This window comes from Scyliorhinus torazame, chromosome 16 (genome assembly GCF_047496885.1).
Source record: "Scyliorhinus torazame isolate Kashiwa2021f chromosome 16, sScyTor2.1, whole genome shotgun sequence".
In the NCBI taxonomy this organism is placed as follows: domain Eukaryota; kingdom Metazoa; phylum Chordata; class Chondrichthyes; order Carcharhiniformes; family Scyliorhinidae; genus Scyliorhinus; species Scyliorhinus torazame.
In genome coordinates, this window is record NC_092722.1 from 151,971,837 (window position 1) to 151,985,739 (window position 13,903).

The 13,903-nt window shown below is 44.7% G+C and overlaps 1 protein-coding gene across 9 annotated transcripts in view; it reads left to right on the plus strand.

Annotated features, from left to right (window-relative positions):
* The window catches only part of tex36 (testis expressed 36), a 51,765-nt gene that overhangs the window by 445 nt on the left and 37,417 nt on the right, over positions 1 to 13,903 (plus strand). For 6 of the 9 annotated variants that reach the window (XM_072479230.1, XM_072479236.1, XM_072479229.1 and 3 more), the window contains exon 2: positions 11,104 to 11,220. In XM_072479230.1, coding sequence (XP_072335331.1) covers positions 11,217 to 11,220 — 4 coding nt within the window. In that variant the 5' untranslated portion in view covers positions 11,104 to 11,216. Of the gene's footprint in view, positions 1 to 368; positions 451 to 11,103; positions 11,221 to 13,903 lie in introns of those variants that run through there. The other 3 variants (XM_072479231.1, XM_072479228.1, XM_072479234.1) reach the window with 1 other exon arrangement.

The following is a 13,903-nucleotide window of genomic DNA, read 5'->3' on the forward strand; positions in this document are numbered from 1 at the left end:
TATAAGACCATGACACTGGAAGCAGAAAGAGGCCACCCGGCCCATCCAGTCTGCTCCTGCCATTTAATGAGATCATGACTGGTGTGATGATCCTCAACTCCACTTTCCATCCTTATCACCATAACCCTTGATTCCCTTACTGGTTAAAAATCTGCCTATCTCAGCCTTGAACATACTTAACGACCCCACCTCGACAGCCCTCTGCGGTAAAGAATTCCACAGATTCACTATCCTCTGAGAGAAAGAAATCCCTCCTCATCTGATCCTAAATGTGCGACCCCTTACTCTGAAATCATGCCCTCTCATTCTAGACTATGGGGAAAGAGCAGGCATGATAGGCTTCATGGCTGCATTATTTTTGATTTCAGAAGATGAAACAATACAGCCAATGGAGTGAGTCATGGTTGCAATGTAGGAAAATACCACCAAGGTTCCACAAACAACTGTGAGGTAATGACCAGATAATCTATTTTAGATTTGTTGATTGCAGGATAAATATTGGCCTGGACACCATCAGATACTCCCCTGCTCTTCTTCAAAAAAGTGCCATGGGATATTTAGAAAGCCACCTGAAAAGACAAATACTTTGACATCCCCTTGGAAAGATGCTAACCTTATAGTGTAGCATTCCTCTGTTAAGCGGTGAACTGTCAGAACATTAGAGATAGGGCAAAAGTAGACCATTTGTCCCTTCAACAGATCAAGACTGATCTGGTCATAGCCTCGAATCTACTTTCCTGCCTGCCTCTAACCTTTGACACACTTGCAGATTAAAATATTGTCAGCCTTAATGACCCAGTCTCCACTGCTTTCCAGGCAGATGATTCCAAAGATTAATGGTACTCTGAGAAGAGAAATTCCTCATCTCTGTATTAAATAGGAGATCACTCATTCTGTGGCCCCCTAGTTCTAGATTACGACACTGGGAGAAACATTCAGCATCTATCCTGTCAGGCACCCTCTTTTTTTATTCATTCGTGGGCATCGCTGGTTAGACCAGCATTTATTGTCCATCCCTACCTACCCTTGAGAAGGTGGTAGTGAGCTGCCTTTTTTAACCTCTGGGGTCCATGTGGTGTAGGTACATTCACAATGCTGTCAGAGAAGGAGTTCCAGTATTTTGACCCATATATTTTTATAAAATCGCCTTTCATTCTTCTAAATTCCGATGAGCATAGTGAAACCCGCTCAACCTTTCCTTATAGGAAGCCTCTTTATCCCAGGAATCAACCGAGTGAACTTTCTCTGAACTACATCAACTACACTGTCCTCTGTAGATGAGGGCAGTGCAGTTGATGTAGTCTACATGGACTTCAGTAAGGCTTTTGACAAGATCCTGCGTAGAAGTCTAATTGAGATGGTAAGAGTCTATGGGTCCAGGACAATTTGGCAAATTGCCACCAAAACTGTCATAGTGGCAGAAGGCAGAGTGATGGTCAAACGTTGTTTTTGTAATTGGAAGCCTTGTCCAATGGTGCTGGGTCCTTTGCTGTTTATAGTGTACATTAATGATCTAGACACAAATGTGCAGGGTATGATCAGTAAGTATGTAGATGACATGTTAATTGGTGGTGTAAATAGTGAGGGAGAAAGCCTCACAGGGTGATATAGACGGGCTGGTCAGATAGGCAGAACAGTGGCAAATGGAACTTAACCCTGTAAAGTGTGAGGTGGTGCATTTGAGAGGACTAACAAGGTAAGGGAATACACAATGAATGGTAGGACACCAGACAGTACAGAGGACCAGAGGTCTTATAGCCCTGCAATGCTTTCCCATCCGATTTACTTTTGAAAGGTACTATTGAATATGCTTCCACTATCCCTTCAGGTTAAAAAAAAATAAGTAAAGCCCAAATGCGACATCCTGAGGTTGTGGAAGTTTCTATACAAATGCATGTCCAAAAATCTTTGAAGGCAGAAGGACAGGTAGACAAGGCTGTTAAGAAGGCATATGGGATATTTGCCTTTATTAGCCGAGGCACAGAATATAAGAGCAGGGAGATTATGATGGAGCTGTATGAAACAGTGATTAGGTCACAAAAGTTCTATAGGAAAGATGTGATTGCACCAGAAAGGGTGCAGAGGAGATTCACCAGGATTTTGCCTGGGCTGGAGATTTTCAGCTATGAAGAGAGGCTGGTGTTGTGGAGGGCCTAATTGAGGTGTACATATTTCAATTGTTTTTTTTAAGTAAAGAGTACCAAATCCATCATGATACCTTTTAAGTTTGGGATGTTTCTAGTTGTCCTATGAACCTTTTCCAGGACCCTACTAGAACTCAGGTGAAGCATATAAGTATTGCAGCAGCACCCAAAATGCACATGAAACTGGGCATTGAGAATTCAGGTTATAAGGCCATATTAGGGATTAGAAGGATAAAGGACCCTCCTTCTTACTCTAGGTCAGTGTTTCCCAAACTGGGTTCCTCAGAACCCTGGGTTCTCTTTGGGATTCATCTATAGGTTCCGCAGTAGGTCCTGTTGTTATAATTTTTTTTTAAAGCTGTCCTTCCAGCTTGTGCAATCAAAGGCAATTGGCACACAGCATTGGCTACTGATAGGCACATTGGTAAGCCTATCAGCAGCCAATGCACTGAGAAGCTGGCCTCTGATTGGACAAGCTGGAAATAGCAACAAAGTCAGTATTGAAAGTCCCAGGTAAAGGCAAGAGCAAAGGCCCACATATGGCAGAGTGGCCAAAGGAGCGATGTAGGCTACAGCCTAGGAGCGGGAGAGGAGGTAGCCTTTGACAGTTGGTGGGAGGGGAAACAGCTTCTGAGGATGGCAGGAAGGAAAGCAGCCATGAAGCAGTGGAGGGAAAGCGGCCATGGAGCAGTGGAGGGAAAGCGGCCATGGAGCAGGGGAAGGAAAGTGGCCATGGAGCAGAGGAGGGGAAGTGGCCATGGAGCAGGGGAGGGGAAGTGGCCATAGAGCAACGGAGAGAGTATATTTGTGTGAAAGAGGTTGATGAGAAAGAGGGAGTGTGAAAGAGAGCGAAGTGGGAGTGTGTGTGACTGAGGGAGAGGTGGGTGTATGCATGTGGGAGGGATCTTTGTGAGAGTGAGGTGAGTGTGTGTGAGAGAGGTGAGTAGGTGTGTGAGAGAGGTGAGTGGGTGTGAGCGAGGGAGAGATGAGAATGTGTGAGGTGAGTGAGTGTGTATGTGAGGGAAGTATGAGAGGGAGGTGAGCCTGTGAGAGGTGAGCGTGGATGAGAGGTGAATGTATGTGAGGTGTGTATGAAAGAAAGGTGATGTGAGTGTGGGAGAGAGGTGAGCATGTGAGAATTGAGCATGTATGAGAGATGAGTGTGTGAGAGAGTTTGAGTCTGTGTGTACTTTTGACTGTGTCTGATATGAGAAACCAGCTCTCCAGCCACACTCCTAATATTAAATGAATTTGTGAGTAAAATAAGCAGTATCACTCTTCCCATTAAACGTGACAAAAAGATAGGACTTATGTATTTGTTGAATACATTGCAGTAGCCAATGCTGTGTTGCCACATTGAAAACAGCACGAGTGGAGAGTGAGCTGGGACATTGAAAACAGCGCGAGTGGAGAGAGAGCGGGAGATTTAAAACAGCGCGAGTGGAGAGTGAGCCGGGACATTGAAAACAACGCGAGTGGAGAGAGAGCGGGAGATTTAAAACAGCGCGAGTGGAGAGTGAGCCGGGACATTGAAAACAGCACGAGTGGAGAGTGAGCCGGGACATTGAAAACAGCCCGAGTGGAGAGAGAGCGGGAGATTTAAAACAGCGCGAGTGGAGAGTGAGCCGGGACATTGAAAACAGCGCGAGTGGAGAGTGAGCCGGGACATTGAAAACAGCGCGAGTGGAGAGAGAGCGGGAGATTTAAAACAGCGCGAGAGGAGAGAAAGCCGGGACATTGAAAACAACGCGAGTTGAGAGAGAGCGGGAGATTTAAAACAGTGCGCGTGGAGAGTGAGCCGGGACATTGAAAACAGCGCAACTGGAGAGAGAGCGGGAGATTTAAAACAGCGCGAGTGGAGAGTGAGCCGGGACATTGAAAACAGCGCGAGTGGAGAGAAAGCCAGGACATTGAAAACCGCGCGAGTGGAGAGAGAGCGGGAGATTTAAAACAGCGCGAGTGGAGAGTGAGCCGGGACATTGAAAACAGCGCGAGTGGAGAGTGAGCCGGGACATTGAAAACAGCGCGAGTGGAAAGAGAGCGGGAGATTGAAAACAGCGCGAGTGGAGAGAAAGCCGGGTCATTGAAAACAGCGCGAGTGGCGAGAGAGCGGGAGATTTAAAACAGCGCGAGTGGAGAGTGAGCCCGGAGATTTAAAACAGCACGAGTGGAGAGAAAGCCGGGACATTGAAAACAGCGCGAGTGGAGAGAAAGCCGGGAGATTTAAAAAGCGCGGGAGGAGAGAAAGCCGGGACATTGAAAACAGCGCGAGTGGAGAGAAAGCCGGGAGATTTTAAAAGCGCGGGAGATTTTAAAAGCGCGGGAGGAAAGAGAGCCGGGACATTGAAAACATCGCGAGGGGAGAGAGAGCTGGGAGATTTAAAAAGCGCGGGAGATTTAAAAAGCGCAGGAGCTGCGAGTCAGAGCGGAGATTTAAAAAGATCGCGGCCTAGTTTTGGGAGCCGTTCGGAGGAGGACGAGCAGTCTCTGTCAGGGAGAGAACCTGAGAACATCTAAGACACTCAGAAGGTAAGTAAGTGATTTTTACTCATTTTTACTTTTATACCTTTTTCAAATTGTGTGTGTCGGGGGGAAACTGAAGTGACGTCACAGAAAAGCTGTGACCTGAGTGGCTGGTTGGGAATCTACACTAAATTAAAAAAATTAAGCATTGGTAACTAATTAAACATAATTACTTAATTATAATTTAATGGGGTATCTAAGCCAGAGATCGGAGAGTACTATATTTAGCTTTCGCACTTATATGATAAATCTAGTGCTAGGAAACAGATAGTTAACTAACTATAAAAACTATTTTTAAACATTTTAAACTTTTCATTTTAATTAATTGACGCAATGTCAGTTAGAGGGGTGCAGTGCTCTGACTGTGAGAGTGGCAGGTCCGGGAGGCTTCCAGCGTCCCGGATGGCTTAATCTGCAGAAAGTGCACCCAACTGGAGCTCCTCACAGACCGCATGGTTCGGTTGGAGCAGCAATTGGATGCACTTAGGAGCATGCAGGTGGCGGAAAGCGTCATAGATCGCAGTTATATAAATGTGGTCACACCCAAGGTGCAGGCAGAGAAATGGGTGACCACCAGAAAGGGCAGGCAGTCAGTGCAGGAATCCCCTGTGGTTGTCCCCCTCTCGAACAGTATCCTTTGGATACTGTCGGGGGGGGATAGCCTATCAGGGGAAAACAGCAGCAGCCAGAGCAGTGGCACCACGGTTGGCTCTGATGTTCAGAAGGGAGGGTCAAAGCGCAGAAGAGCAATAGTAATAGGGGATTCTATAGTCAGGGGCACAGATAGGCGCTTCTGTGGACGTGAAAGAGACTCCAGGATGGTATGTTGTCTCCCTGGTACCAGGGTCCAGGATGTCTCTGAACGGGTAGAGGGCATCCTGAAGGGGGAGGGCAAACAGGCAGAGGTCGTTGTACATATCGGTACTAACGACATAGGCAGGAATGGGCATGAGGTCCTGCAGCAGGAGTTCAGGGAGCTAGGCAGAAAGTTAAAAGACAGGACCTCTAGGGTTGTAATCTCGGGATTACTCCCTGTGCCACGTGCCAGTGAGGCTAGAAATAGGAAGATAGAGCAGCTAAACACGTGGCTAAACAGCTGGTGTAGGAGGGAGGGTTTCCATTATCTGGACCACTGGGAGCTCTTCCGGGGCAGGTGTGACCTATATAAGGACGGGTTGCATCTAAACTGGAGAGGCATAAATATCCTGGCCACGAGGTTTGCTAGTGTCACACGGGAGGGTTTAAACTAGTATGGCAGGGGGGTGGGCACGGGAGCAATAGGTCAGAAGGTGAGAGCATTGAGGGAGAACTAGGGAATAGGGACAGTGGGGCTCTGAGGCAGAGCAGCCAGGGAGAAGTTGCTGAACACAATGGGTCTGGTGGCCTGAAGTGCATATGTTTTAATGCAAGAAGTATTACGGGTAAGGCAGATGAACTTAGAACTTGGATTAGTACTTGGAACTATGATGTTGTTGCCATTACAGAGACCTGGTTGAGGGAAGGGCATGATTGGCAGCTAAACGTTCCAGGATTTAGATGTTTCAGGCGGGATAGAGGGGGATGTAAAAGGGGTGGTGGAGTTGCGCTACTGGTTAGGGAGAATATCACAGCTGTACTGCGGGAGGACACCTCAGAGGGCAGTGAGGCTATATGGGTAGAGATCAGGAATAAGAAGGGTGCAGTCACAATGTTGGGGGTTTACTACAGGCCTCCCAACAGCCAGCGGGAGATAGAGGAGCAGATAGGTAGACAGATTTTGGAAAAGAGTAAAAACAACAGGGTTGTGGTGATGGGAGACTTCAACTTCCCCAATATTGACTGGGATTCACTTAGTGCCAGGGGCTTAGATGGGGCGGAGTTTGTAAGGAGCATCCAGGAGGGCTTCTTAAAACAATATGTAGACAGTCCAACTAGGGAAGGGGCGGTACTGGACCTGGTATTGGGGAATGAGCCCGGCCAGGTGGTAGATGTTTCAGTAGGGGAGCATTTCGGGAACAGTGACCACAATTCAGTAAGTTTTAAAGTGCTGGTGGACAAGGATAAGAGTGGTCCTAGGATGAATGTGCTAAATTGGGGGAAGGCTAATTATAACAATATTAGGCGGGAACTGAAGAACATAGATTGGGGGCGGATGTTTGAGGGCAAATCAACATCTGACATGTGGGAGGCTTTCAAGTATCAGTTGAAAGGAATTCAGGACCGGCATGTTCCTGTGAGGAAGAAGGATAAATACGGCAATTTTCGGGAACCTTGGATAACGAGAGATATTGTAGGCCTCGTCAAAAAGAAAAAGGAGACATTTGTCAGGGCTAAAAGGCTGGGAACAGACAAAGCCGGTGTGGAATATAAGGAAAGTAGGAAGGAACTTAAGCAAGGAGTCAGGAGGACTAGAAGGGGTCACGAAAAGTCATTGGCAAATAGGGTTAAGGAAAATCCCAAGGCTTTTTACACGTACATAAAAAGCAAGAGGGTAGTCAGGGAAAGGGTTGGCCCACTGAAGGATAGGCAAGGGAATCTGTGTGTGGAGCCAGAGGAAATGGGCGAGGTACTAAATGAATACTTTGCATCAGTATTCAGCAAAGAGAAGAAATTGGGAGATTGTTGAGTCTGGAGAAGGGTGTGTAGATAGCCTGGGTCACATTGAGATCCAAAAAGACGAGGTGTTGGGTGTCTAAAAAATATTAAGGTAGATAAGTCCCCAGGGCCTGATGGGATCTACCCCAGAATACTGAAGGAGGCTGGAGAGGAAATTGCTGAGGCCTTGACAGAAATCTTTGGATCCTCACTGTCTTCAGGTGATGTCCCGGAGGACTGGAGAATAGCCAATGTTGTTCCTCTGTTTAAGAAGGGTAGCAAGGATAATCCAGGGAACTACAGGCCGGTGAGCCTTACGTCAGTGGTAGGGAAATTACTGGAGAGAATTCTTCGAGACAGGATCTACTCCCATTTGGAAGCAAATGGACGTATTAGTGAGAGGCAGCATGGTTTTGTGAAGGGGAGGCCGTGTCTCACTAACTTGATAGAGTTTTTCGAGGAGGTCACTAAGATATTTGATGCAGGTAGGGCAGTGGATGTTGTCTATATGGACTTTAGTAAGGCCTTTGACAAGGTCCCTCATGGTAGACTTGTACAAAAGGTGAAGTCACACGGAATCAGGGGTGAGCTGGCAAGGTGGATACAGAACTGACTAGGTCATAGAAGGCAGAGAGTAGCAATGGAAGGATGCTTTTCTAATTGGAGGGCTGTGACCAGTGGTGTTCCACAGGGATCAGTGCTGGGACCTTTGCTGTTTGTAGTATATATAAATGATTTGGAGGAAAATGTAACTGGTCTGATTAGTAAGTTTGCAGACGACACAAAGGTTGGTGGAATTGCGGATAGCGATGAGGACTGTCAGAGGATACAGCAGGATTTAGATTGTTTGGAGACTTGGGCGGAGAGATGGCAGATGGAGTTTAATCCGGACAAATGTGAGGTAATGCATTTTGGAAGGTCTAATGCAGGTAGGTAATATACAGTGAATGGTAGAACCCTCAAGAGTATTGAAAGTCAAAGAGATTTGGGAGTACAGGTCCACAGGTCACTGAAAGGGGCAACACAGGTGGAGAAGGTAGTCAAGAAGGCATACGGCATGCTTGCCTTCATTGGCCGGGGCATTGAGTATAAGAATTGGCAAGTTATGGTGCAGCTGTATAGAATCTTAGTTAGGCCACACTTGGAGTATAGTGTTCAATTCTGGTCGCCACACTACCAGAAGGATGTGGAGGCTTTAGAGAGGGTGCAGAAGAGATTTACCAGAATGTTGCCTGGTATGGAGGGCATTAGCTATGAGGAGCAGTTGAATAAACTCGGTTTGTTCTCACTGGAACGAAAGAGGTTGAGGGGCGACCTGATAGAGGTCTACAAAAGTGTGAGGGGCTTAGACAGAGTGGATAGTCAGAGATTTTTCCCCAGGGTAGAGGGGTCAATTACTAGGGGGCATAGGATTAAGGTGAGAGGGGCAAGGTTTAGAGTAGATGTACGAGGCAAGTTTTTTACGCAGAGGGTAGTGGGTGCCTGGAACTCGCTACCGGAGGAGGTGGTGGAAGCAGGGACGATAGTGACATTTAAGGGGCATCTTGACAAATACATGAATAGGATGGGAATAGAGGGATACGGACCCAGGAAGTGTAGAAGATTGTAGTTTAGTCGGGCAGCATGGTCGGCACGGGCTTGGAGGGCCGAAGGGCCTGTTCCTGTACATTTCTTTGTTCTTTGTTCTTTGAATGACAGAACCTTTTAATTATAACACATGTTTACATATAAGAAATAGAAGACTTTTATACATTTATTTTTGGAATGTTTGTACATACTGTGCAGAACAAGCATATTTATGTAGTTCAACTCTAGCATAATAAAAACATTTCTCAGGAGTTCTGTCAATACTCTTGGAAGGTGAAAGGGTTCTGTGGCTGGAAATGTTTGGGAAACTCTGCTCTTAATTTTTTTTTGCAATATCTTTATTAATTTGTTAACATTTTATACATAAAAAATAAAACACACCGCAGCCCAAACAGAACTAGTACAAAAGGAGATACCCACAACACCCCCAATTCACCCCCTCAAACTCCTACTCATCCCCTCCCATTAAGTCCCCCAGCCATATTGAGGCACAGGGCAGAGAAGATGACCTCCACCACCCAAACAGGACCCGCCTGCTTGCAATCAGCGAGGCAAATGCTAAAACATTCGCCCCGCCCCCATCTGCAGCTCTGGTAGGTCCAACACCCCAAATACTGCCCCCAGGGTATTGGGTTTGAAATCCATTTACAAGATTGCCGACATAGTGCTGAAGAACGAACCCCAAAACCTCCCCAGCTCAGGGCAAGAGAACATGATTGGCCAGGCCCCTCCCACACCGTTCACACTTGTCCTCCATTCCCTCAAACAACTGGCCCATTCTCAATCTCGCTAAATGCACCACCTTTAATTGAATCAACCCTAATCTTGCTCACAAAGTTGTGGCATTCACCGTGCACAACACTTCACACCGCACCCCCTCCTCCAGTGCCGTTCCCAACTCCCCCTCCCACTTAGCCTTCACCCCCATCCAGCAGTACCATATCTTCCTCCAGAATCCTAACCCTAATGTATCTCAAACTATTTTCTAATACAACCCCATTTTATCACTTGAAAATTAACACAACTCCAGATGCCAAAAACAGCATAAAGTAGCTTAGTAACATTCAATATATAATTATTAAAGTTTTCATATTATTATAACTCAACAAATAATATGTCAAATATGAAATGTGTTTTCAAGTAGTTTTAAAAATTATACTATTTTATGCATTCACCAGGCCGAATCATCTAAAAACATGTCTATGGTGTTCGATTGCCACACTAGTTACACTTACATGATTTCATTTCGAGCAACTCAATTTGCTGTTTCTGCGACCCCAATTGGAGTTGCAACCCACAATTTAGGAACCCTTGGTGCTTAGTGTCAAATGGATCAAAATGCCTCACGCAGTGCCTCAATAAATGCTGCAATATCTGATGATTACTTTACTGGATCAACATTCCTGAACATTGCTGCCTGTCAGTCTCTGATTCACTTCGGCTCTGTATTTCTCCTGGTTTCCAAGTCAAATTTTTCCAATCTTCCGACTATTGGAATGTTGATCAGTACAATTGGTATGTTCACAAACAGTAGCGAAAATACTTGGACGAAAACTTTTCAAGTGCAATAAATTGCTCGATGTGTTGTTTCACGTTACTGCCAACCGCGAGAATTCAATGTGCGTTCCTGTGCCACACAGGAGTCACGTTCTCAAAGGTAGAAAACAATGAAAGCAATGAGTCTATATTTGACATCACGATGTGCCTATTCCCACGAATTAGGCTTACTGTGCTGCGAGGACGCGGTAACACACCTTAATTTTAGCAACAGAAGAAGACATGTTTGTTACAAAACGCTCCTGTTCTTACTATGGGCATCACCAGCGCAGGTCATCCACTGCTGATTTTCTAAAGCTCCAGAGAGTTGTAAATGCACCGCTTAAAACCCAAATTTTAAATAATTCGAAAACAAGAGTCCCGGATATAATTGCGTTGTTCAATCTGCGGCACGCAGTCATTGATTTTTCAGACACACGGTTTAGTCCAAAGGGATGGTTCTGAAAGGAATGTTCCTTTCCGAGGAGGGCTCGCCAGAAAGAAGTTAGATCTGGATTGTGCTCGCTATGGAGGGCGTGTCTTGTGTTCCTATGGTTTCTGTAAACTATTCGAGCTGAACCCTAAATTCAAGCCGAAGTGAGCGGCAAGACTGAGTTTAGGAACAGGAGTGAATTTAGGAACTTTAGTATCTAACCTGATTACATTTTGCGGTTTATTTTGTTCATATTACTGCGAACATTTGTTTACCATGATTCGATTTGTCTGTTACTCGTGCCAGGGAAACGATGTTGCCTTGAAAAGCATCTCAACTGTTACCGAAAATAGAAACGGGATTTGGGAGAGAATGCCTAAAGGAAGATACTGTAACCCAAGCACGCGAAACGATGGTCAATGGGTAAGATAATTAATAGAAATATAAAAACAGAAAAACACCATCGGAAAATGAAGTTATGATCCCTTTCATATTAAATTAGCGTAATGGGCGTTTTGGACGCAATTTTCACCCCTGACTTCAGTCTCTTCACCTACATTAATCTTCTATGAAGAACCACTGTGGTTTTAGTGAAAAATTTCAGTCTATGTTTCTGAAATCACAAAATCTCAGAAAGTTAAAATGGTTCATTTAAAATATTTTGTATAACCGCAGAGTTGCAAGAAATATTTAAAAAGCTGTTTAATTATATCTAGTTCACTAAGGAAAATCAAACATTAAACTGTTGTTTGTGAACCTTTCAAGTGAATGAACTATCAAAACCATTATAATGTAGCATGGCTGATTTTTGTATTTTGTTGTTAACGCACTTGAGATAATATAAATATTTGGATAATATGGCCAGTAAAAATGTTTGTTAGGGTCAGGTGATAGTGGTAAAATGATTTCCCTCTTTTCTCCCTCCTTGATTGACCACAACATTTTTTTAAATTAAAGAGTTTATTGGTTTCAGTATTGTGACAGTAAAAGACACACACAGACAGGTCTGCATGCAAGTTTTTTAAAGTAGAGAATATTGATAGAAATGATCTGACTCACACACACAAGATGTCAGTTCTACACAGATTTGGTAGATGGTTTCAGACTGGGCCCAGGGGTCTTGCTGAATTCTGCAATGGTACAATTTAACAATTAAACAGACGGTTTCAATTTGGTCTCCTGGAATCAACAGTGGCTGGGTTTTTTAAATGCAGCTTACGGCAGATAGCTGATCAAACAACAGGCAGGGCTTGAGGTGCAGGATGGATAGAGAGAGTAAGAGAAAATACACACTCAGGGACCACCTTCTTATGTCCTGTGCTTTTTCTGTTCTGTGACTTGGAGAAAAACAGTTTCTTAGCACAAAAGAGGGTTAATTCACTCATCACGTGACCTCTCACCAACTGACCAGTTATGCAAAGATGGTCATAGCAAGTCAATCTCAGGTCCATGATTTAGCCATGATTGGACTATGCCTGGGAGAGATTCCTTTTCAGCTAGAGCCCAATGTACAAAATGATTGCCACTAATGGCTTGTTCTCACACAGTTTAAATAAATGGGTAATTGTCTGGATGTTTTCAAATCGATAAATAGAAAGGTAACAGGGCAGAAAAAGAGGTCATCGTGCTTGCACCCGACAAAAAAAGAGAAAAAATAAACTACCTACTCATTTTAATCCTACTTTCTGGCATCTGGTTCATATGGCCTGTCACGTTACAGCATTTCAGGTGCAGATCCAGATACTTTTTAAATGAGTTCAATATTTCAACGTCACTCACCATTTCAGGCAGCGAATTCCAGATGCCCACCACCCTCTGGGTGAAAAAGGTTCTCCTCAAGTCCCCCTCTAATGCTTCTACCAATCACCTTAAACCTATGCGCCCTTGTAATTGACCCCTCAGCTAGAGGAAAGAGGTATTTCCTGTCTACTATATCATTGCCCCTCATCATTTTGTGTACTTAAATTAGGTTACCCTTCAGTTACAAAGGAAACTAGCCTATCCAATCTTTACTTATAATCATAGAATCCCTATTTGGCCCATTGAGTCTGCGCCAACTCTTTGAATGAGCACTCGATCTATTTCCAATCCCATCTACACCCCGTCCTATCTGCATTAATAACTGCATTTTCAAGCCCTGGCAACATTTTTGTAAAGCTCCTCTGTACTCTCACCAAAGCAATTATGTCCTTCCTGTAATATGGTGGCTTGCATTGTACACAAAATTTCCAGATGTGACCTAACCAGTGTTTTATTCTTTACCACCTTATCCACCTGTCCTGACACCTTCAGGGATATGTGCACGCATACTCTAAGGTCTCTCGCTTCTTCACCCTCTCTCAATGGCCTCCTGTTTATTGAGTATTCCCTTGCTTTGTTTTTCCTGCCCAAATGCATAATTTCACACTTTTCTGGATTGACTCCCATTTGCCACTTTTCCATCCACTCAACCAAACCATTGCTATCATTGTTGAGACAACAGCTATCCTCTTCACCATCATCTACAAGGCCAATTTTCATGTCATCTGCAAATTTCCCGATCATGCCTCCTACATTTAAGTCCAAAACATTAATATTGACAACAAACATTAGCCCAATACACCACTGGAAACTGCTTGGCATTAACAAAAACATGCTCGACCATTACCCTTTATTTCCTATCACTGAGGCAATTTTGGATTTGACTCTTCACCTTAGTTCTGCCGCAGAGATGAGGAGTAAAAAGTGTGGGAATGCAATAGTCATAGGGTATTCTATTGTGAGGGGAATAGGTAGATGTTTCTGTGGCCGCAAACGAGACTCCAAGATGGTATGTTGCCTCCCTGGTGCTAGGGTCAAGGATGTCTCGGGCAGTTACAGGACACTTTTGAAGGGGAGTGTGAATAGCCAGTGGTCATCGGTACAAACGACATAAGTTAAAAAAAAAGGGATGAGGTCCTAAAAGCAGTATTTAGGGCGTTAGGAAGAAAGTTGAGGTCGGACCTCAAAGGTAGTGATCTCAGGTTTACTACCAGTGCCAAATGCTATTCAGAGTAGAAATATCAGGATAGAGCGGATGAGTACATGGCTGAAGAGATGGTGTGAGGGTGAGGATTTCAGATTCCTG